Source organism: Staurois parvus, unplaced genomic scaffold (genome assembly GCF_062004578.1).
Source record: "Staurois parvus isolate SC_StPar_1 unplaced genomic scaffold, SC_StPar_1.0 ptg000050l, whole genome shotgun sequence".
Classification (NCBI taxonomy): Eukaryota; Metazoa; Chordata; class Amphibia; order Anura; family Ranidae; genus Staurois; species Staurois parvus.
Window position 1 is genome coordinate 3,099,720 of NW_028317846.1, and position 21,708 is coordinate 3,121,427.

A 21,708-nucleotide genomic window follows, 5' to 3' on the forward strand; every position below is an offset into this window, starting at 1 on the left:
TGCAGGATCAGCTTGCTTTTTCAAACCTTGGGTCTTGTATGACTCCTACATTTGCAAATACCTCTCCTTTACACCTTCTGTTTTATATATTCATGTATACTGCATTAAGGCACCTGGGCCCAACCTGAGAAATGTGCCTCATTTCCACTTTGAGAAGAAATTTGTTTAGTGGTGTGTTACCCATCGTAGATACACCAGTGATAATCCTTAAACGGAATTGCTCTTATTTAGCGTTTCCACCTTTTGGGATCCTACTGACAGCTCGTATCATTTTTTTTTAAAGTAGACTCCTCATGGTATTTGCATGGAGGTATAGTGAAGTTTTTGAGGTTGTCATAAAAACCCACAGTTCTTTGGAAAATAAAGACATTAAATAAAATGTGTAGTTTTTTTTTTAGTTTTTAACATGTTATTTCTCACACTCGATTGAGGCATTCTTGTAATTATACCCCAGAACACCTGCTGCTGTCCCTCCTGAATAATGGGAAACCACATGTGTGGGGGACTTTTTTTTTTTTTTTTTTCTTACAACCTAGACACATAGAGGTGTCCTAAATCCAAGGATCCGAGGGAGTACTTTTGGGCTTTCAAAGAGCAAATAATTACTAATCTAATTTCCTGACTACATTTTTGAAGGCCCTGAAGCACCAGAACAGTGGAAACACTAACAAAATGACCTTGTTTCGGAAAGCAAACACCTCAGCGTATTTTCTGGGAGGCATAATAAGTCTTTTGAACATGCTGGGGGTTTTTTTTTGTTACAACTTACTGAAAATTATTATTTTTTTTTTACATGAAGTTAATTTAAAAAATGTTTCTTACCCACAGCATGGACATACTAAGAATTACACCTCTAAACACATTCTGCTACTGCTATTGAGTATAGTGATACTACATTATTATTATTATTATTATTATACAGTATTTATAAAGCGCCAATAGTTCGCTCAGCGCTGTACATTATAAAGGGGGACAGAACATGTGACAGAACAATACCAATACAATGCAAAACATGAGGGGATCGAGGGCCCTGCTCTTTCAAGCTTACAATCTAGGAGGGAGGGGATGGTGGCACAGGAGGAGATAGCTGTGGGGGATGGAGTGGTAGGAAGAGTGGAGGAGGTCGGCAAGTTAGCAGGGGGCGGGGTAGGCTTCCCTGAAGAGATGGGTTTTCAGGGTGCGCCTAAAGGAGAGGAGAGTAGGTGATAATCTGATGGGTTGGGGCAGGGAGTTCCAGAGGATGGGTGACACCCTGGAGAAGTCCTGGAGGCGGGCATGGGAGGAGGAGACCAGGGAACTAGAGAGAAGGAGGTCTTGTGAGGAGCGGAGTGTGCGTGTTGGGCGGTACTTGGATATTAGGTCAGAGATGTAGTTCGGGGCAGTATGGTGGACAGCTTTGTACGTCAGCGTTAGGATTTTGAATTTGATCCGTTGCGCAATCGGAAGCCAGTGGAGGGATTGGCAGAGGGGGGTGGCGGAAACGGAGCGGTTGGAAAGGTGAATGAGTCTGGCAGCCGTATTCAGGATGGACTGAAGCGGGGATAGACAGTGGCGAGGCAGGCCAGTGAGGAGGGAGTTGCAGTAGTCGAGTCGTGATATGATGAGGGAGTGGATGAGCTGTTTAGTGGTTTCTGGAGTTAGGAACGTGCGGATTTTGGCGATGTTGCGGAGGTGGAGTCTGCACGAGTTTGTTAAAGAGTGGACTTGGGGCTGGAAGGATAGGTTGGAGTCCAAAATGACACCAAGTACTCTGGCCTGCGGGGCGGGTTTGATGGTGGCGTTGTTGGACATGATGGAGAAGTCAATGGGGGGTGGTGTCCGGGCTGGAGGGAAGACAAGAAACTCGGTTTTGGAGAGGTTCAGTTTAAGGAAGTGGAGCGACATCCAGTCAGACCGAGGGGGTGAGGTGGGGGGTTGAGAGATAGATTTGTGTGTCGTCGGCATAGAGGTGGTAGTTGAAGCCATGAGAGTGTATGAGTTGGCCAAGGGAGGAGGTGTAGATGGAGAAGAGAAGGGGCCCGAGGACAAGAGCCTTGAGGGACCCCAACAGAGAGGGGGAGTGAGAGGGAGGTGGTGGCATTATAGGTAACGCTGAAAGAGCGTTGTGACAGGTAGGATGAGAGCCAGGAGAGAGCAGAATCTCTGAGGCCGAGGGAGTGTAGTTTTTTGAGGAGGAGGGGGTGGTCGACTGTGTCGAAGGCCGCAGAGAGGTCAAGGAGTAGGAGCACTGAATAGTGGCCATTAGCTTTGGCGGTTAGCAGGTCGTTGGAGAGTTTGAGTAAGGCAGTTTCGGTGGAGTGTAGGGGACGGAAGCCGGACTGTAGGGGATCGAGGAGGTTGTTGTCGTTGAGGTGAGAGCATAGGCGGGTGTAGACTAGGCGCTCGAGGAGTTTAGATGTAAATGGGAGCAGGGAGATGGGTCTGAGGTTGTTCGGGTCATTGGGGTCCAGGGAGGGCTTTTTAAGTATGGGGGTGATGTGTGCATGTTTCAGAGGGGAAGGGAAAGTGCCGGAGGAGAGGGAGAGATTGAAGATGTGGGTGAGGGAGCGTAGGATGGAGGGGGAGGGAGGTTGTAGGAGTTGTGAGGGGATAGGGTCAAGGGGGCAGGTGGTGAGGCGGGCATCAGAGAGGATCTGGGAGACTTCTTCGATGGTAGTAAGGTCAAAGGTGCGGAGTGTTGGGGGAGCTTCAGTATGAGGAATGTGGGGTGGGAGAGGAGGTAAGAGCAGTGGTGGGGCCGTGGGAGAGGGGTGTAGAGGGGGTAGCTGAGTGAGGGGGAAGGGGGTTGGAGGGAGTTTGAGCAGCGACGAAGTCCCTGTGGGTTATGTCGAGGGGGAGGGGGGATGAGGGGGTAGCTGTGTGAGAGGGGACGGGTTGAGAAGGCGTGTGAGTTGCGGCAATGTCCTTGCGAATTGTGTCAATCTTGTTTTTGAAGTGATTGGCAATCTCAAGGGCAGTGAGTGAGGTGCTGGGTGGAGGTGGGGGTGGCGAGAGTAGAGAGTTGAAGGTGGAGAAGAGTCGGCGAGGATTGGAGGAGAGGGCCTTGATGAGGGTCAGGAAGTAGGCTTGTTTGGCAGTATGGAGGGAGGAGGTGTAGGTGTGGAAGGCAGATTTGTATCGGGTGAAGGCTTGTTGGGATTTGGTTTTGCGCCATAGTCGCTCCAGGGCATGACTGTGTCGTTTGAGGGTTTTGGTGTGATCAGTCTGCCAGGGCTGGAGTGGTCGGGGTCTGATGTTGCGTGTGGTTAAAGGCGCTAGTGAGTCAAGGGCTGTTGACAGCGCATTGTTGTAGGCGGTCATAGCCAAGTCGGGGCAGGACAGGGGGAGGATGCGGTCATGGAGTTGATCAACTGCGGAGTGGAGGGAGGCAGGGTTAAGGTTGCGGAGGTTACGGCTGGTAGTAGTGTGACATTTGGAGGGGTAGGCATTGGAGGATGAGGAGATAGAGAAGGTAATCGGGTTGTGGTCAGAGAGAGGGAAGGGGGTGTTAGTGAGATTGTGGGGAGCGCAGCGGTTGGAGAAGACAAGATCAAGGATATTACCGTCGGAGTGGGTGGTGGATTGTATGCACTGTGCAAGTGCAAAGGAGGAGGTTAAGTGGAGGAGACGGGCTGTGTCCGGGTTGTCGAGGTTGACAGGGATGTTGAAATCCCCAAGGATGATAGTGGGTAGCTCAGAGGAGAGGAAGAAGGGTAGCCAGGAGGAGAAGTCTTCCAGGAAGCGGGGTATGGATCCAGGAGGCCGGTATATCACAGCAATCTTTAGGGGGGTTGGGGAGAATAGTCGGATGCAGTGGGCCTCGAAGGAGGAGAAGGATAGGGAGGGGCGGTTTGGGAGGACTCGGAAGGTGCTCAGCGGTGACAGGAGCAGGCCAACCCCACCACCTTTACGACCGTTGGGCCTGGGTGAGTGGGTCCAGGTGAGACCGCCGTAGGAGAGTGCAGCAGGGGAGGTAGAGTCAGTGGGCTGGATCCAGGTTTCCGTAATCGCCTACACTTTTCCAGGCTAGCCACACTGAGGGACCCAAAATCCAAGAAGCACGTTGAGGCTGAAGCCTCATGGAGCCTAAATTGGTTATAATTTACACTTCTAATTTCCTGACTGCCGGTCACATTTTTAAGGCTCTGGAGCAGCAGGACAGTGGAAACACCCACAAAATGACCATGTTTTGGAAAGAAAACAACCCAACATATTTTCTGTGAGGTATGAGTCTTTTGAAAACTACATTTTTTTGCACAAACAAATCATGACGCTGCAGTGGCGTGGCTAATCAGGACACTGATTTGTGTGCACTGGTGGGGCTAATCAGCACACTGATGGGGTTGCACTGGAGTGGCTGATCAGTACACAGGTGCGGCAGATCCGGATACTGATGAGGCAGATCCGGATACTGATGAGGCTACGCTGGTGTGACTGCATTGTCATGGTTGATCAGGACACTGGTGAGGCTGCATTGACGTGGCTGATCAGGACACTGATGAGGCTTACTACAAAACAACAAAGGAGAGGGTTCAACCTTCAAAACGTGTTGGCTGTTTTTTGGATGCTATGAGGTCTTCCCATACCATTCATTGGTTATGGTGGATTTGGAGGTGGTCTCATCTGTATTTATAGATATCCTCTTGCATTAAATGTGTTTGTGAGTATTCACTTGTTATATACTTTTAATAAAATTGAGTTATGGTAATTTAGTAGGTCGGTACACCACCTCCGTTTTTTAGTTTGCCTAAGGATGCCCTCAGTCCTGAGAGGGCAGCAAGACGGATAGGCGATATACCAACAAGGCTAGCTAAGAGGATAGTCTGGTTTATAACTAAGCTCCACACCTGGTGAATATTGCATAGCATAAAAATATTGCAATTGCATTTTATTCTACTAGTCTTCTAAATCCGAAAATAAATGTATAATTGGTAATTTTCTAGCCAAAAATACAATTTTTAAAGTTGTATTACACGTAAAGGCAAACATTTATTGCTGCTTACCACTTTTTAGATGTGATGGCTGCATTCATTTTTTTTTTTTCTTTAGTCTTGTTTTCATCTGGTGATCTGGCCAGTTAAGTGTGTGTGTGTGTGTGTGTGTTTTTTATAGCTCTCCTGCAGAATGCATTGGTTACAGATATGAAACAAATCATTTTATACTAGTAGTGGTCCTAACAATGATCAGCTTTTATTAATATATGGAAATGCTTTATCGTATAAGGAAAAAAATGTTCACTGTTACTGCTTATAAAATATTAGCTGGAGTTTAGCTTCAAATTATTAGTGTATTTTTTAATATTAATATTTCAATATATTATCTGCTAGTACTTCTATCACACCCTTCTCCCCAGACTGACAATGCTGCTTTCCAAAGGTTCCCTCTATTCCCCAGTATAGGCACTCTAATACAGTAGGTGTGCTACTAGTTAGATCACCAAGGAAATAAACTTAAAAAAAAAAAGAAAACCGTTGCAGCTCACCACATTTGATAATTGGTAAGTTTCGATGTATTACAGTTTTGCTTTTGAGTTTAATACTTTAAAAATATTATACATATTTTTTTTGGTCTTGTTTAGATGGGTTTAGTGGTGGTCAGCTCTTGATTTATATATGCCTAACCAGCTTTACAGCTCTGGGAATCTCTTATCCGTTGTTTTATAGATTTCTTTCAATTGTAAAACAAAAAGCAGCATGAGGGAACCACACCAGCAAGTGACACACAACAGGCTGCCATACAGAAGATTTTTTTAATGCTTTTTATTAAACTGCCTGATAAAATTAATAAATAGAATTTTAAAGGCAGTATGTTTCATTTCAAAAGTTTATCCTCCATTGATTGTAAACACTGATACTCATGTTTGTTATAGTTCCCGGCATGGAGCTGGCACTATGGAAATTAATCCTCCATGGAGCTGTTACTATAGAAATAATTGAGAAAATTAAATTTTGTGTCATATCTGTTTTGTTTTTTTTATTTTATTTTTTTTTTTTATTCAGGCAATCCTCTGCAGGCTGGCATTTATTCAACCTTCCCATGATGCTCCCCAGTGGAGTTCAGATGCATGCAAATTATTTGATGAACTGACTTCCTGTAAACGTCTGAGATGTAATTTTATAGGTATGTACGAATAAAAGGATTTGTTTCTAAACGTCATTCTTTAGTTTAGGAAAACTGATTTGATGCTCCTTTTGTTTGTTAGTATGACTAAAGATCATACCACCCAACTCAGTTCTAGATGGCTACTGCAGGCTTTTAATTTACCATTCAACTTCAGCTTTTAGATCCCTTTGCTGTCAATCTTAGCGTTTTACTTGTTGGAATGTATGGTCTCTCACTTCCTGTGTTGTACTTGGAGAAGCCACAGTCTTTTCTACTGTAATTACCACCTAACAGAGGCAGAGGAACATAAAGCAGAAAGGCACCTGATCTTTGTGCTGGAGGGACTTTTGGCCTCCAAAACTCTAGGTGTATTCTGTAGGATTCTGTATTCTGTTCCTTCTGTACTGGGACCATAGTCTGTGGTTTCTTTATTATTGAAGCCTGTAAGAAGCAGTTGCAGGCTTTTTCTTAAAATACATCTTAGCAATATGGTTACTTTTTATTTTGGCTGCAAGTTTTGAATAAGGCTTGCAACCCTTTTTAAAGGTCAAAACCAGTTCTGTTCACAGCATGCTACTGGCTCCACAACATATATCAAATTCACTCCCGAACAACTGTGCCATAATTGGAAAGATGCAAGTGTTTGCCTACTGAAAAAAATATATGTTTGCATGTGTTCATACAATTTTGTCAGCATTCTTGCAAAAACTATGCAGACAATTGTGTAATATCAGTCATCTTCTCTTAAAGAAGTACAGCCAAAGCTTGTTTGGCTGCATTTCTCCTGTGGATCACAGGAGTGCACTTCGTTTTGCCTTGTTGTGCCCTGTTTTCAGCTGAGAGCGGGCTAAAGTCCACTGTCAGCTGAAGTCACTCAGCCAGTCATGGTTGGGGAAAGATCCCAACTTTAAAATCTGTATCCACCCAGTGAGCCACTTTGAGAGCCTGAGCCGATATGCAAATAAAATATATTGTGTTATAGTATACAGTCTACTCTAGACTAATCCTCAGCGTTAGGCGCACCCTGAAAACCTATCTCTTCAGGGAAGCCTACCCCGCCCTCAGCTAATTACTGAACTCCTCCACTCTTCCTACCACTTCATCCCCCACAGTTGTTTCCTCCTGTACCACTATCCCCTCCCTCCTAGATTGTAAGCTCCAAGGAGTAGGGCCCTCGAACCCCTCGTGTACTGAATCGTATTGTTACTGTACTGTCTCGTGTATTGTCTCCCATTGTAATGTAAAGCGCTGAGCAAACTATTGGCGCTATATAAATCCTGTATAATAATAATAATAATCCTTTGTATACACTATGGCTCATCAGAAGTATGGATGAAACATAATGTCAATGCTATCCGCTATAAGAAACATAAACTTTATAGTAGAATAACAAGAAGAAGAAGAAAAAGAATTTGAACTATTGCCACCATAAAGACTGTTAACAAGTTTCGTCACTCAATCTTTTATTTTATTTATTTATTTCAGGTACTTATATAGTGCCGTCAATTTACACAGCGCTTTACATACATATATTGTACATTCACATCAGTCCCTAACCCTCAAGGGGTGTACAATTTTAGGTCCCTCACCTATATTCATACATACACATACTAGGGCCAATTTAGACAGGAGCCAATTCACCTACCAGTATGTCTTTGGAGTGTGGGAGGAAACCGGAGTACCCGGAGGAAACCCACGCAGGTACAGGGAGAACATGCAAACTCCAGGCAGGTGGTGCCATGGCTGGGATTTGAACCAACGACCCTAGTACTGCCAGGCGGAAGTGCTAACCATTTAGCCACTGTGCTGCTATAAGAAAAGGCTACTTTAAAGAGAAGTGTCCGGATATTTTGCGACCTATGGCTGCCACCTGTCTCTAGATTGAGTAATGAAATGTATAGTGCGTGCAAAATATCTTTCATATAAATATTGGGACTTAACCCTATATATCACTTCTGATAAATTGGGTGCATTGAAAGTCTTCCACTTTGAGGTAATTGTAAGCCGAGCTGCTATAAGTATGCGTACATTTATACACCTAAATTTTATAGGTAATTTATTAATAGTAAGGTTAAGCAATGCTAAAGTGGGTTTTTCGGAGAGTATGACCTGTTATAGATGCTAGCAATGTGAACACTGAATTTCAAAAACTTCTCAGACTTTTGCATTCCCACATATTATGAAACAATAACTCTTTAGATCTACAATCTCTCCAACAAAGATTATATGTATCTTTAAATATTTGTGATATCCTTATAGGGGTTAGGTATGTTCTATATGTTTGTCTATATTTTATGTAGTTATCCCAATGATTTGACACCGTGAGAGTATCTATAGGTGTATTGCATTGCTGCAGTCCACTATGGTACAATGAAAGTTATACCAAAGTCCCTTTCCCAGTTAGCCATATTGGAGGTTTTGGTAGGATCCAATCTGAACTGTAAAGTTCTATAGAACCTTGAAAGGCCTTTAGTTTTGGCATACTAGGTAAGCATTCCCAGATATCTGAATGTAGTCTGCATTGGGTATCTGGATGTTTAATATGGTAATGATGTAATTGGAGTTCTAAGTAGGATGGCATTCTATGTCATTGTAATGTGAATTATTTGTGTTTTGATCAACTTGTAAGACTCGCTATTTACCTTCAGTGTGGGTATAAGAAATTCATATGCTGTAAGTGGAAGCTTCATATATGATATTGGTAAACTAGGTACATAATACAGAAGTAGCGCATTCCAGGCAGTTAGAGTGGCATCTATTGATAGAAAATAGGGATAGAATAGGGGTCTCAATCAAGTTGATCAAAAGTGAAGGTAGGTCTCTGTGGAATACTATTGCCTTCTCTATGTGGACCCATAGTTCTGTATTTTGATTAAACCAAGCTTTCATTTGGTCTAAGAGAGCCGCTTGGTGATATATATACGTATGTCTGAAAATCCTTTTTCCCCCTCTAGATGTATGTTTAAGTAGTATAGGGAATTAAAGTTTAGCCACTCTTAATCCCATAAAAACGTTCTAAACATTTTTTCAACTGTAGAGAAAAAGGGTTCTGGTAAGCACATAGGAATAATACAAAAAGAAGTAGATAATTTTAGGTAAAAGCATAATTTACGAAGCCTCTACCTTCCCTATCCAAGATAGTTGGTGAGAATAGATATATGATCTAAATACTTTTTTATAGTAGGAAGTAGAGTTGGGAAATTACTGTCTTATGTAGTGGATGGTAGGGTAAGATAATGTGACACCTAGATCAGTAAGATTCTTAGTAACCCATTGAAAGGAGTAATGTTGTTATAATGCCTTTAAATTAGCAGAAGAGATAAACATAGGTAAAATAGAGGATTTAGAAATATTAAGTTTATGATAAGAAACTGCCAAATGCGTTTAACACTTGATTCACTCTCTCCAGAGAAGAAGCTGGGTTTGTCAGGGTGAGTACCAGGTCATTGGCGGAAAGGCCAATTTTGTGTGACCATTCAGTAACCAAGATACCATGTGTTTGACTATCTGTTCTACTAAGTCCTGCTAATGGTTCCATTACCAACGTGAAAACTAGTGGTTATAATGGGCCCTCGTGACAGGTACCATTAGTTATGAAAAACGTATTCGATATAGCACTTAACATATATACAAATGCTGTGGGAACTGTATTTGGAGCAGAGATCACAGAGAGAATAGCTCCAGAGAAACCACATTTATTTAGGTGTTCCTTTAAGTAGCCCCAATGAACCCGATCGAATGCCTTTTCGGCAATTTGCAATTCTCTACAAATTTAAAAAGATCAAACATTTTACAGATTCTGTCTGGTGCTTGTTGGCCTCTCTTGAAGCCTACATGGTCTTCTTTAACCAGATGGGGGGTATTAACAGCTAGTATTTTAGCTAATAGCGTAGAGTTTTAGGTATTAGGGAGAGATATGGGCCTAAAGATCTGTGGGTTTTCCAGTTTCTTACCTGATTTTGGTAGGGCAACAATAATTGCCTGAAGCATCTCTTCAGGAATGAAGCAGAGGATATAGCCCTATTGACAAGATTGCATAAATGTGGTGTTAAAAGGTCTTGTAGTATTCGGCAGAGAAGCTGTCTGCCCCAGGTGATTTGTTAGATGGAAGAGAGTGGATAGCTTTTAAGATTTCCTGATTAGAAATAGATAAATTTAACCTTTCTAACATAGTCGGGTCCATAAATATTGAGACATCGACACAATTCTAACATTTTTGGCTCTATACACCACCACAATGGATTTGAAATGAAACAAACAAGATGTGCTTTAACTGCAGACTGTCAGCTTTAATTTGAGGGTATTTACATCCAAATCAGGTGACCGGTGTAGGAATTACAACAGTTTGCATATGTGCCTCCCACTTGTTAAGGGACCAAAAGTAATGGGACAATTGGCTTCTCAGCTGTTCCATGGCCAGGTGTGTGTTATTCCCTCATTATCCCAATTATAATGAGCAGATAAAAGGTCCAGAGTTCATTTCAAGTGTGCTATTTGCATTTGGAATCTGTTGCTGTCAACTCTCAAGATGAGATCCAAAGAGCTGTCACTATCAGTGAAGCAAGCCATCATTAGGCTGAAAAAACAAAACAAACCCATCAGAGAGATGGCAAAAACATTAGGCATGGCCAAAACAACTGTTTGGAACATTCTTAAAAAGAAGGAACGCAGCGGTGAGCTCAGCAACACCAAAAGACCCGGAAGACCACGGAAAACAACTGTGGTGGATGACCGAAGAATTCTTTCACTGGTGAAGAAAACACCCTTCACAACAGTTGGCCAGATCAAGAACACTCTCCAGGAGGTAGGTGTATGTGTGTCAAAGTCAACAATCAAGAGAAGACTTCACCAGAGTGAATACAGAGGGTTCACCACAAGATGGAAACCATTGGTGAGCCTCAAAAACAGGAAGGCCAGATTAGAGTTTGCCAAACGACATCTAAAAAAGCCTTCACAGTTCTGGAACAACATCCTATGGACAGATGAGACCAAGATCAACTTGTACCAGAGTGATGGGAAGAGAAGAGTATGGAGAAGGAAAGGAACTGCTCATGATCCTAAGCATACCACCTCATCAGTGAAGCATGGTGGTGGTAGTGTCATGGCGTGGGCATGTATGGCTGCCAGTGGAACTGGTTCTCTTGTATTTATTGATGATGTGACTGCTGACAAAAGCAGCAGGATGAATTCTGAAGTGTTTCGGGAATATTATCTGCTCATATTCAGCCAAATGCTTCACAACTCATTGGACGCCGCTTCACAGTGCAGATGGACAATGACCCAAAGCATACTGCAAAAGCAACCAAAGAGTTTTTTAAGGGAAAGAAGTGGAATGTTATGCAATGACCAAGTCAATCACCTGACCTGAATCCGATTGAGCATACATTTCACTTGCTGAAGACAAAACTGAAGGGAAAATTCCCCAAGAACAAGCAGGAACTGAAGACAGTTGCAGTAGAGGCCTGGCAGAGCATCACCAGGGATGAAACCCAGCGTCTGGTGATGTCTATGCGTTCCAGACTTCAGGCTGTAATTGACTGCAAAGGATTTGCAACCAAGTATTAAAAAGTGAAAGTTTGATTTATGATTATTATTCTGTCCCATTACTTTTGGTCCCTTAACAAGTGGGAGGCACATATGCAAACTGTTGTAATTCCTACACCGTTCACCTCATTTGGATGTCAATACCCTCAAATTAAAGCTGACAGTCTGCAGTTAACGCACATCTTGTTCGTTTCATTTCAAATCCATTGTGGTGGTGTATAGAGCCAAAAATGTTAGAATTGTGTTGATGTCCCAATATTTATGGACCTGACTGTAGATATATCCAAAGAAAGTAGGTTGACTGCTCTTAGGAAATCATCTGTTTCAGTATATGTGGGCTGAGGTGTAAAGGAATCAGCTTTGAGATTATATATGTTATAGTATTTTTGGAAGGCATTTGCAATGTCAGCAGGCTGGTAGACTGGTTTGCCTTTATCTGGATCAATTATATGGGCCAGTTTTGTACGTTGCTGCTTTTTATGGATATAAGCAGCCAAAAGTTTATCAGCTTTGTTTTCTTGTGTATAATGTAAAGCCTTTAGGTTATGCAATGATTTCTGGTGTTCAGAAATAAGGAGCAGACAAAGGGCTTGTCTGCAATTAAAAAGCTCAGTTTGCACAGAGGGTAAAGGATTAGATTTCCGTTGTGTTAATTTTAGATGGAAGCTCAGATAAGGCCTAATTTCTCTGCTTCTTTTCCCTAGAGGCTGCCTGTGGCAATAAACCCCTACTATATGCCTTGTGGGCACACCATAGTTAGAAAATGTTAATAACTGGGGTTTAATTTAACCACTTGCCAACCGCGCTATAGCGTGGTTGTTCAGTCCTGGGAGGGCATCATATGACGTCCTCCCAGAACACACCCTTCTGTGCGCCCCTGGCGATCACTGTGTCCTACGGACACAGCTGCTCACGTGATGTGGTAAAAGGACAATCACAGTGGCCTTTTACCATGTGAACAGCTGTGTCCTATGACACAGCAGATCACCGGTATATGCAGTTGTCGGTTATCGGCTGCACTTTCCTCACACTGTCACAATACTACTTATAACTGGCAATTGTCAGCGGACGGATCGGCACCGATGATTAGTGCCGCCTTTCAGTGCTCATCATTGTTACATATTATCAGTGCTGTCTTTCAGTGCAGCCTCATCAACACACATCAGTGAAGGATAAAAATTACCTGTTTGCAAAATTTTATAATAGAAAGAAAAACTTATTTTTTTCAAATGTTTTGCTCTTTTTTTTTTTTTCTAGCACAAAAAAATAAAACATCCAGCAGCGATTAAATGCCACCAAAAGAAAGCTTTTTGTGTGAAAAAAATGATACATATTTCATAAACGTACAGTGTTGCATGATTGCGCAATTGTCAAAGTGCGACAGCACTGTAAGCTGAAAATTGGCCGTGGGGGGGGTATATACGTGCCCGGTAGGCAAGTGGTTAAATTAAAATGTTCATATTTTTGGTGATGTAACATACTCCTATATTTATGGTTGGTAAACAGAGCAACATTATTGCGACATCGATGTACTGGAGAATCATTGTGTCCCTTAATACTAAGTGAGATTGGCGCATGATCAGACCATGTGATAGTGTATATTAGCAGATAGAATTTTTTTGAGTAATGGCAGGTCAGACAGAAATAGATCTATTCTAAAATACAGTCAATGAGGAGCTGAGAAATAGGTGAAGTCTTTTTCAGCGGCGTTAACACATTGTCATATATCGTACAGCTCCGCAGATTGTAAAAAAGGGTAGTTCACTTCTGTTGGATGGGGAAGACGAGGAACAGTCTGGTCTGTTCACCACACCATTGAAGTTCCCAGTATATAGCAGAAAGCCATTTTTAATTGTATCTTCTCGTTTCTTCAAGGAGCGTAGAAAGGGTAGTTGTCTTGAATTAGGAGTGTATAGGTTAACCAATGTGTATGTTACGTTGTTTTGATCACAAATGAGAATTCTATATCCCCCCTGCTGTGTCACATATGAGTTCACATTTTTTTTTAACATGCGTTGATGCTGTAAACACATGGGGGAAATGTTTATTGGAGCACTTGGGTTGTTTTTGCGCTGCAAAATGCATTTCCTGGACACATAGAATGTCTCCCGTTCGTTTCCGTATATCTTGCCATATTGCTCTCCTTTTAAAGGGACTATTGAGTTCATGATCATTCACAGACCCTATTTTAAGCACCATGGTAAAGAAGAAGTAATATGATAGGTTGAAGCATGTTATGTGCTAGTGAAATGTGTATGTAGAACAGTACCTGTAGGTGGCAGCAGAGGGCTTGATATTAGATGTTGTAGAAGGTTTTTCAGCAGCAAGCTTTAAAGATGAGGTTTAATCCATCAAAGAATCCAGTGTGATGGTCAGATGGCATAGGGAAAAAAACAAGAGTCGAGAATGGAGAAACATAATAAACTTAAAAAAATTGAAAATAAAAGTTCAACTTGCGAGTATATCCACATTATTGTAATAGGGGGTTATAGCTCCACACAACCAGCACATGCATTATAAATGACATTCATCTGATAGCCCACTGGGTATATATTGGAAAGTGAATATGGTTTATTTCAGATAGCATCTACTTGTCTCCATTCAGGGGTTAGTCTCCCTGGGGATGTTTTACAGTGTTCTGTGTTATCATTCACTAATAAGCCCCATTTTTTTTTATTTAAGGCCGTCTTCAATGGACGTGATAGTGCAAGTACGGTCATCTTTTGTAATGAGTGCTTTGATGGGAAATCCCCATGAGTAAGACAGCTTATTGTTGCGAAGATGTTTGGTAATGGGTACCAATTTCTTGTGTGGCATCATGGTATACTGGGATCTCTCTCTCTCTATCCATTCAGTCATGTCCGACTCTTGGCGATTGCATGGGCTGTCATTCTCCACACTTTCCAGTCTTGCACCTTTCTTATTAGGTGATACATGCTTAGGCCAGTGTTAAATGTTATAGCATCCAACCAGCGTATTTTCGACCTTCCTCCTTTTTCTCCCCCCACTGTCCATACCAAGTAATGTTGCCTTCTCTAAGGAATCAGATCACATGCCTAAAATAAGTCAGCTGTAATTTGACTATCTTTCCTTGACTATCTAAAGTTATTCCTGGTTTAATTTGCTCTAAAACCTCTCTGTTAGTAATCTTTGCTGTCCAGGGTATCCTTAATAGCTTTCTCCAGCACTATTTAATTCGAATTCATCAATCTTCTTTCTATCAGCTCTTTTCATAACCCAGCTTTCATACCTGTACGTTGTTATAGGGAAAACTATCGTGTTTACCAGCCTGCATTTGGTGATGAGGCTGATATCCTTACTTTTCCACAATTTGTGTATACTTAGAATGAAGTTTCGGCCTAATGTGATCCATTTTTTAATTTCGGAAGCGCAATCTCTTGTTTGGTTTATCATAGATCCTAGAAAACAGAAATCCTGAACACATTCTATTTCCTCTTCATCAATGTGTATTTTGATTGTTTGAGTTTTAGATGTTGTCATGATCTTTGTTTTTTTATGTTAAGACGGAGTCCCATTTTTGCACTCTCTTCCTGTTTTTTTGCTATCAGGAGTTTCAGGTCCTCTTCTGTTTCTGCCAGTAAAGTTGTATCATCAGCATATCGAAGGTTATTAATACTCCTACCACCGGGATAGGGATGGGATAGGGATAGGTCAGCGTATATAGAGATCACTGCATAAGGGACAGACAATGGAGATTGTTGCCGGGCAAATCTCATGAGGTCATCCTTGACATGAAAAAAGCATATGCGGCTATACAGTAACATCCCACTGCACTTTTTCTAGTAGATATTGTGGTCTAAGAAGACTATGTGGACGGTCTACAGTTCCATTTCTGGATTGTCAGGGAGCAGGGTTGCGATCAATTGTTGTACATATCGTTGGACATCCAAGGGGAGGTACATTTCTCTCGACTCCTCGCAATTTAACATGATTGATCTGTCCTCCAGGTCTGCCATTTTGCTTTTAACCACTTGCCATCCTGAGGATTTACTCCCCTTAATGACCAGGCCCCTTTTTGCTATTCGGTGCTGCACTAATTAAACTGATAATTGCGCGGTCATGCAATGCTGTACCCAAACAAAATTTACGTCCTTTTTTCACACAAATGGAGTTTTCTTTCGGTGGTATTTGATCACCTGTGTGCTTTTTATTTTCTGCGCTATAAACAAAAAATTTGGAAGAAAAACAATATTTTTTACTTTCGGCTATAAAAAAATATATAGTGAACTCAAAGTTAGATATACATTTAGACCAAAATGTATTCTGCTACATGTTTTTGGTAAAAAAAAAAAATCCAAATAAGTGTATATTGATCGCTTTGTGTGAAAGTTATAGCGTCAACAAACTGGTATAGATACTGCAATTTATAGCATTTTTTTTGCTATACAGCGCTGCACTAGTTTAACTGACAATTGTGCGGTCATGCAACACGGTATATAAATGAAATGTACATCCTTTTTTTTCACACAAATAGAGCTTTCTTTCTGTGGTATGTGATCACCTGTGCGCTTTTTATTTTTGGCACTCTAAACAAAAAATTTTTTAAAAAAAAATACCCGATATTTTCTAATTTCTGTCATAAAAAATATAAAAGCACCAACCCCACCCCCCCAAATTACCCCTTTTTGAAAAGTAGACACTCCAAGGAATTTAGTAAGAGGCATGGTGAGTATTTTGCAGATCTAGTTTTTTCTCACAAGGTTTTGAAATATAAACAAAGAAAAAATGTTTTTGTTTTCTTCACTTTCAAAAAAAAATCACTTTAAAAAAAAAACAAACGAGATCTGCAAAATACTCACCATGCATCTTATCAAATTCCTTGGGGTGTCTACTTTTCAAATAAGGGTCATTTGGGGGGGAGTTTGATGCTATCCTGGCATTTCAGAGCCTCAAACTATGATAGGTAGTCAGGAAGTGTAATGAGGAAATAAAGCCTTTTAGAAGCCTGAAGGTGCTTATTGGATTTTAGCTAGACTGCCAAAAAGTCTGTCACATGTGGTTTCCCCATACTTGGGAGAAGTAACAATGTATTTTGGGAATAATTCCACATATACTCATAACATGTTTGAGTAATAAATCATTTAAGTGACAATTTTTTGTGTAAAAATAAATAAATGTCATTTTCCAAAAACTTGTAAAAAAATAATTATTATTTTAGTGACTCAACATGCCTCTCAGCACATTGTTTGGGGTGTCTACTTTCCAAAAAGGTGTAGTTTTGGAGGGTGGGGGCATTTAATACCCAGCATTAGAAATTTATGCCACACATCATTCACTCTTCTATCTACCTAAAGACCGAGCCTATTTTGAGACTTTTTGTTTACATGAAAATAATCAGTATTTTTTGCTAGGAAATTACTTTGTACCCACAAAGATATATTGTACACCCTAGTGAAAAAATGGTGGGTGCTGCAATTTTTTATGTCATATAGTACTCGTGCAGCGATTTTTCAAACGCAATTAAAAAAAAAACACTTTTTTACTTTTAATGCACAAAAACACAATATATTAGCCAATTATTTGGTAAAATATAGAAGATGATGCTATGCTGTGTAAATAAATACCAAACATGACATGCTTTAAAACTGCGCATGCCCTGTGCAATGGCGACAAACTGCGTACATTTTTAATATCCATAGGTAACGCTTTAAAAGTGTTTACAAGCTACCATTTTTAGATTTACAGAGGAGTTCTAGTGCTAGAATTACTGCCCTTGAGCTGACTGTCACGAGGAGGGTGCTTTTTGTTTTTGTAGCACTTTTAATGCTATCGCACAGAATTCCGATATCCCCTATAACTTCAATGGGCATTTTCATATATTCTTTTTTTGAGAAATCTAGGCTCTATCAGACTCTGGATATCTCCTCTGCCCTACATTATCTAATCTCGTCAAGATCGGTGTAATCAGATGCTTTCCCAATTTACAGATGGCGTTGTTTATATCCTGCGAAACTGAAGTGATGAAATACTCGTAACTTCCAATTTCTTATGCTATAGAGATGATTGGCACCATTCTGGTCTCCAATCAGCTCTATGGTCAGCTGGCAGAAACACCGGCTGCATTCAGGTTCCCCCGATGGCACAAGACTGCCCGAGAAGGCGGGGGGGAGGGCATCGTCTCCTGCTGCTTATAAAAGCAATCCTGCAGCTAATTAGTCACTAGGATTGCTTTTACATGAAAGCCGATCACCTGCAGCTGTAGGCATCATCCTAGTATAACCATTCAAAGTCCAGCGATGTACCAGCATGTCTCTTGTCCTTGTTAGGTATATATGCTATGTTGTTTTTTTATTTTTTATTTTTTTTATTTTTTTTGTATGTAGCCTGTGGGCTGAACTAACAATAGATATGAAATCTCTGCCAGAAAAAGTGTTTGGTATGCCCACCATTAGAATATACCAACTCATTCACTCCCTTATTATATCACGCCTTGACTACTGTAACTCCCTCCTCATCGGCTTACCTCACCGCAGCCTATCCCCGCTTCAGTCTATCTTGAATGCTGCGGCCAGACTCATCCACCTTACTAACCGCTCCGTGTCTGCCACCCCCCTCTGCCAATCCCTCCACTGGCTCCCGATTGCCCAACAGATAAAATTTAAAACGCTAACACTGACATATAAAGCTGTTCATAATACTGCCCCAAACTACATCACCGATCTGGTCTCCAAATAGCACCCAAAACGTACTCTCCGCTCCTCACAAGACCTCCTACTCTCTAGCTCCCTCGTCTCCTCACATGCTCGTCTACAGGACTTCTCCAGGGCTTCCCCCATCCTTTGAAACTCCCTACCCCAATCCATCAGACTATCACCTACTCTGCTCACCTTTAGGTGCACTCTGAAAACCTATCTGTTCAGGGAAGCCTACCCCGCCCTCAGCTAATTACTGAACTCCTCCACTCTTCCTACCACTCCATCCCCCACAGCTATTTCCTCCTGTACCACTATCCCCTCCCTCCTAGATTGTAAGCTCCAAGGAGCAGGGCCCTCGAACCCCTTGTGTATTGAATCGTATTGTTACTGTACTGTCTCGTGTACTGTCTCCCACCATAATGTAAAGCGCTGAGCAAACTGTCGGCTCTATATAAATCCTGTATCATAATAATATACCGTCCTGCATCCACCTACTTCTTATGGTGGGCACACATTAGGTCGCATGGTGCCACATGCGCCAATTCCAAGATTGTACAAATGTCCAAATAGTGGCACGCTTGAATAAAAATTGTCCATGTATAAGGGGTACCCCACTTATGTATACATCTTTTCCCTCGTAAATCCAAAACTTTTATGTATAGCTTGTTGCCCTCTCACAGGTCTTATAGATCTTCGCCCCATATCTGGCACGCTTGCTGGGGAGAAATTTTTTGAATGCAATGTGGCCAGAAAAATTGAGGGACTCCTTTACCCAAATTTTTTTGCTGGTGAGTATAGACATCTTCAAATTTTTCGTTAAGGTGATTTACGAGGGGTCGAATTTTGTGGAGCCGGTCAAATTCAAGGTCACCCCAATGACTACAGAGTGTATTTTTGTTGAAATGCATAAAACACATACTCTGATATCTATCCCTGGCCATGGGAGCAGAGAACACGGGCATATAATGAATCGGGTCTGAGGGCGGAGCCTGATCATGGCGGCGGCGGAGAGCTCGTGGTAGGAGCTCCCGCACAAGGCTCCTCCGACCTACCCCCCCCTTGGACTTTAAAATTCCCCCCATGGAGATGGAGCCTTAGAAGCCAGAGACCTACCTTGACCGGGGGGTTTACTGGCTCCTGTCACTGAGCGGCTGCCCGCGGTAAGAGAGGAGGGGACGCTGAGCCTGGACGCCGAGCCGGGTTGCCGGGAAACAAGGAGGCGCAGCCGGGACATGTGACCGGCCGCGGTGCATCCCTGGGAGGCAAGGAAGCCGGCCGGAGGCTGACAGAGAGCAGGAGAGATCCCCGTTCTGTCGGACATCCTGCTATCTCTGGAGCCCTGGCAGGGGATCGATGGTGAGCCTCCCCAACCAACAAGGCAGAAGAGCGTGGAGGAAGTCCTGGAGGGTCCCCCTGAGAGGAAGAGAGCTGACCTATCGAGGAAGCTGGAGAGTGGAGCCTGGAGCTTTCTCATGAGAAGCGCAGGAGGGGTGAGTGAGACTGGCGGAGGCCCCAAATATAAAAATAAAAAAAAAAACGTATAGAGCTGGGAGAGAGAGAAAAGGGGGGGACCCCCAGAGAATAACAATAAAAATAAGGAGAAGAGCGCAAGGTGCAGCCAAAGGCGCATAGAAAGGTGGGAAGACAGAGCTGGGAATTCTACCTCTACACCTTATTAATTCCCTTTTTTTGTAAAGTATAAGTCTATGAGAAGAAAATAAAAGTTATAGAAGAAATGAAAAATAAAAGTACGAAAGGAACCGGGCCTAAAGGGACCCAAACGGGGACAATTAGAAAGTATACATCCCAGGGAAATGTGACCCCAGAAAGGCCCCAGAGCAGAAACGATAGAGAATCTGATTTAAGTATGCAAAACAGTCCTAAACAATCATTAGAATTGGACACCAGCAGTCAACAAATATCAGAGATAGAAAAAGATCTACAAATTACAAATAAAAAAGAGATGACAGAAATGTTTAAAGATCTGGAGAGAACAATAAAGCAAGAAATGGTAAATATTCGGAATGACCTGGGGCAGTTGTTAAGAGTGGAAGAAACTGAGCAGAAAGTTAAAAATCAGACCCAGATTATTTCCGAATTAGAGAAGAAGATAATTAACATGGAAAAAGTTCAGGAAAAATTGCAGTATAAGGCGGAAATTCAAGAGAATAGAGAAAGGAGAAACATAAGGATAAGAGGGGTACCGGAAAGTTTAAAGGGAGAAATTTTGGAAGAGATGGTCTGCAAAATACTGAACCATATAATGGAAAACTCTGAAATGGAAAGGACTAATATAGAAATAATCTCTAGAAATGGGAAACTCCAGGGGAATTATGAGGACAGGCCGAGAGACATACTTGTAAAATTTTATGATTTACAGCAAAGGGAAAGACTCTGGAGGAAAACGAAAGGAAAATCAGTTATAAAGTATGGAGAAATGGATATTCAAATATATGCGGACTTGTCACTAGAGACTCTCCAGAGGAGAACTCTGAGGCCTTTGCTGGAGAAGATGAAAAACAGAAGGTGCAATATAGATGGGGAGTTCCGGAGACTTTAGTAGGATGGAAAAATGGAATAACAGCCCATTTGAGGTTCCCAGAGGACTTGAGAAATTTTTGTGATAGACTTGAAATGCAGAAAATTGAAATAAATGGTTGGGAAGAAGAATCTGGGGGAAATAGATCAAAGAGAGGGGAGGAGGGGCGGGGAGGGTGAGTGAAGAAGAGAGAATTGTTTTTTGTTTTTTTTTTGTTTTGTGGTTTTTTTTTTCCTCTCTCTCTCTCCTTGCTCCCATTCCATCGCTTCTTTTTCTCCCTAGTTCCTCCAGCCTGACCCCTTTTTTTTTTTTCTTCTTTAGAAAGTACAGGTAGGGAGGAGTTCAAGGGGGGGACCCGGAAGGAGGGGAGGCTGTCCACGGGAGGAGTGAAGCCCTAAGGATTAAGTCAAAGGTGGATGCTATCTCCACAAATGACGGTTAGGCAAAGTGAAGGCCTAAAAAGAGGGGGGAGGGGGGGGGGAGGTGAGGAGGGAGGGGAGGGAGAGGAAAGGGATTGAGGGGTGTATTGAGAGAGGGGTGAGGGAAAAGGGGAGAGAAAAGGGTAGAGGGATAAAAACGCTCCATAGGAATAAGAAAGAGGAAGGAAAGGAGGAAGAAGGAGATGGTAGGAAAAGGGTAAGATGGAAGAAATCCAATATATAACCTACAATGTAAAAGGGTTAAGCTGTCCAGGAAAGAGATTCAGGTTATTTAAAGAACTCCAACATAGAAAATCCTCAGTGGTATTTTTGCAGGAAACACATTTAGAGATAGAGTCGAAGGTTAGAATGAGGACTAGATATTTTCCAACATGGTTCTATGCGGATTCACCAACTAAAAGAGCAAAAGGAGTTGCTATAGGATTCGCAAAGAATATAAGGTTCGAAC

The 21,708-nt window shown here is 42.0% G+C and overlaps 1 protein-coding gene across 1 annotated transcript in view; it reads left to right on the plus strand.

The window, feature by feature from the left end:
* RNF17 (ring finger protein 17) overlaps window positions 1-21,708 on the plus strand; it is a 458,697-nt gene that overhangs the window by 155,416 nt on the left and 281,573 nt on the right. Inside the window, exon 19 of the mRNA XM_089666019.1 lies at window positions 5,979-6,099. Coding sequence (XP_089522145.1) covers window positions 5,979-6,099 — 121 coding nt within the window. The remainder of the gene's footprint in view (window positions 1-5,978; window positions 6,100-21,708) is intronic.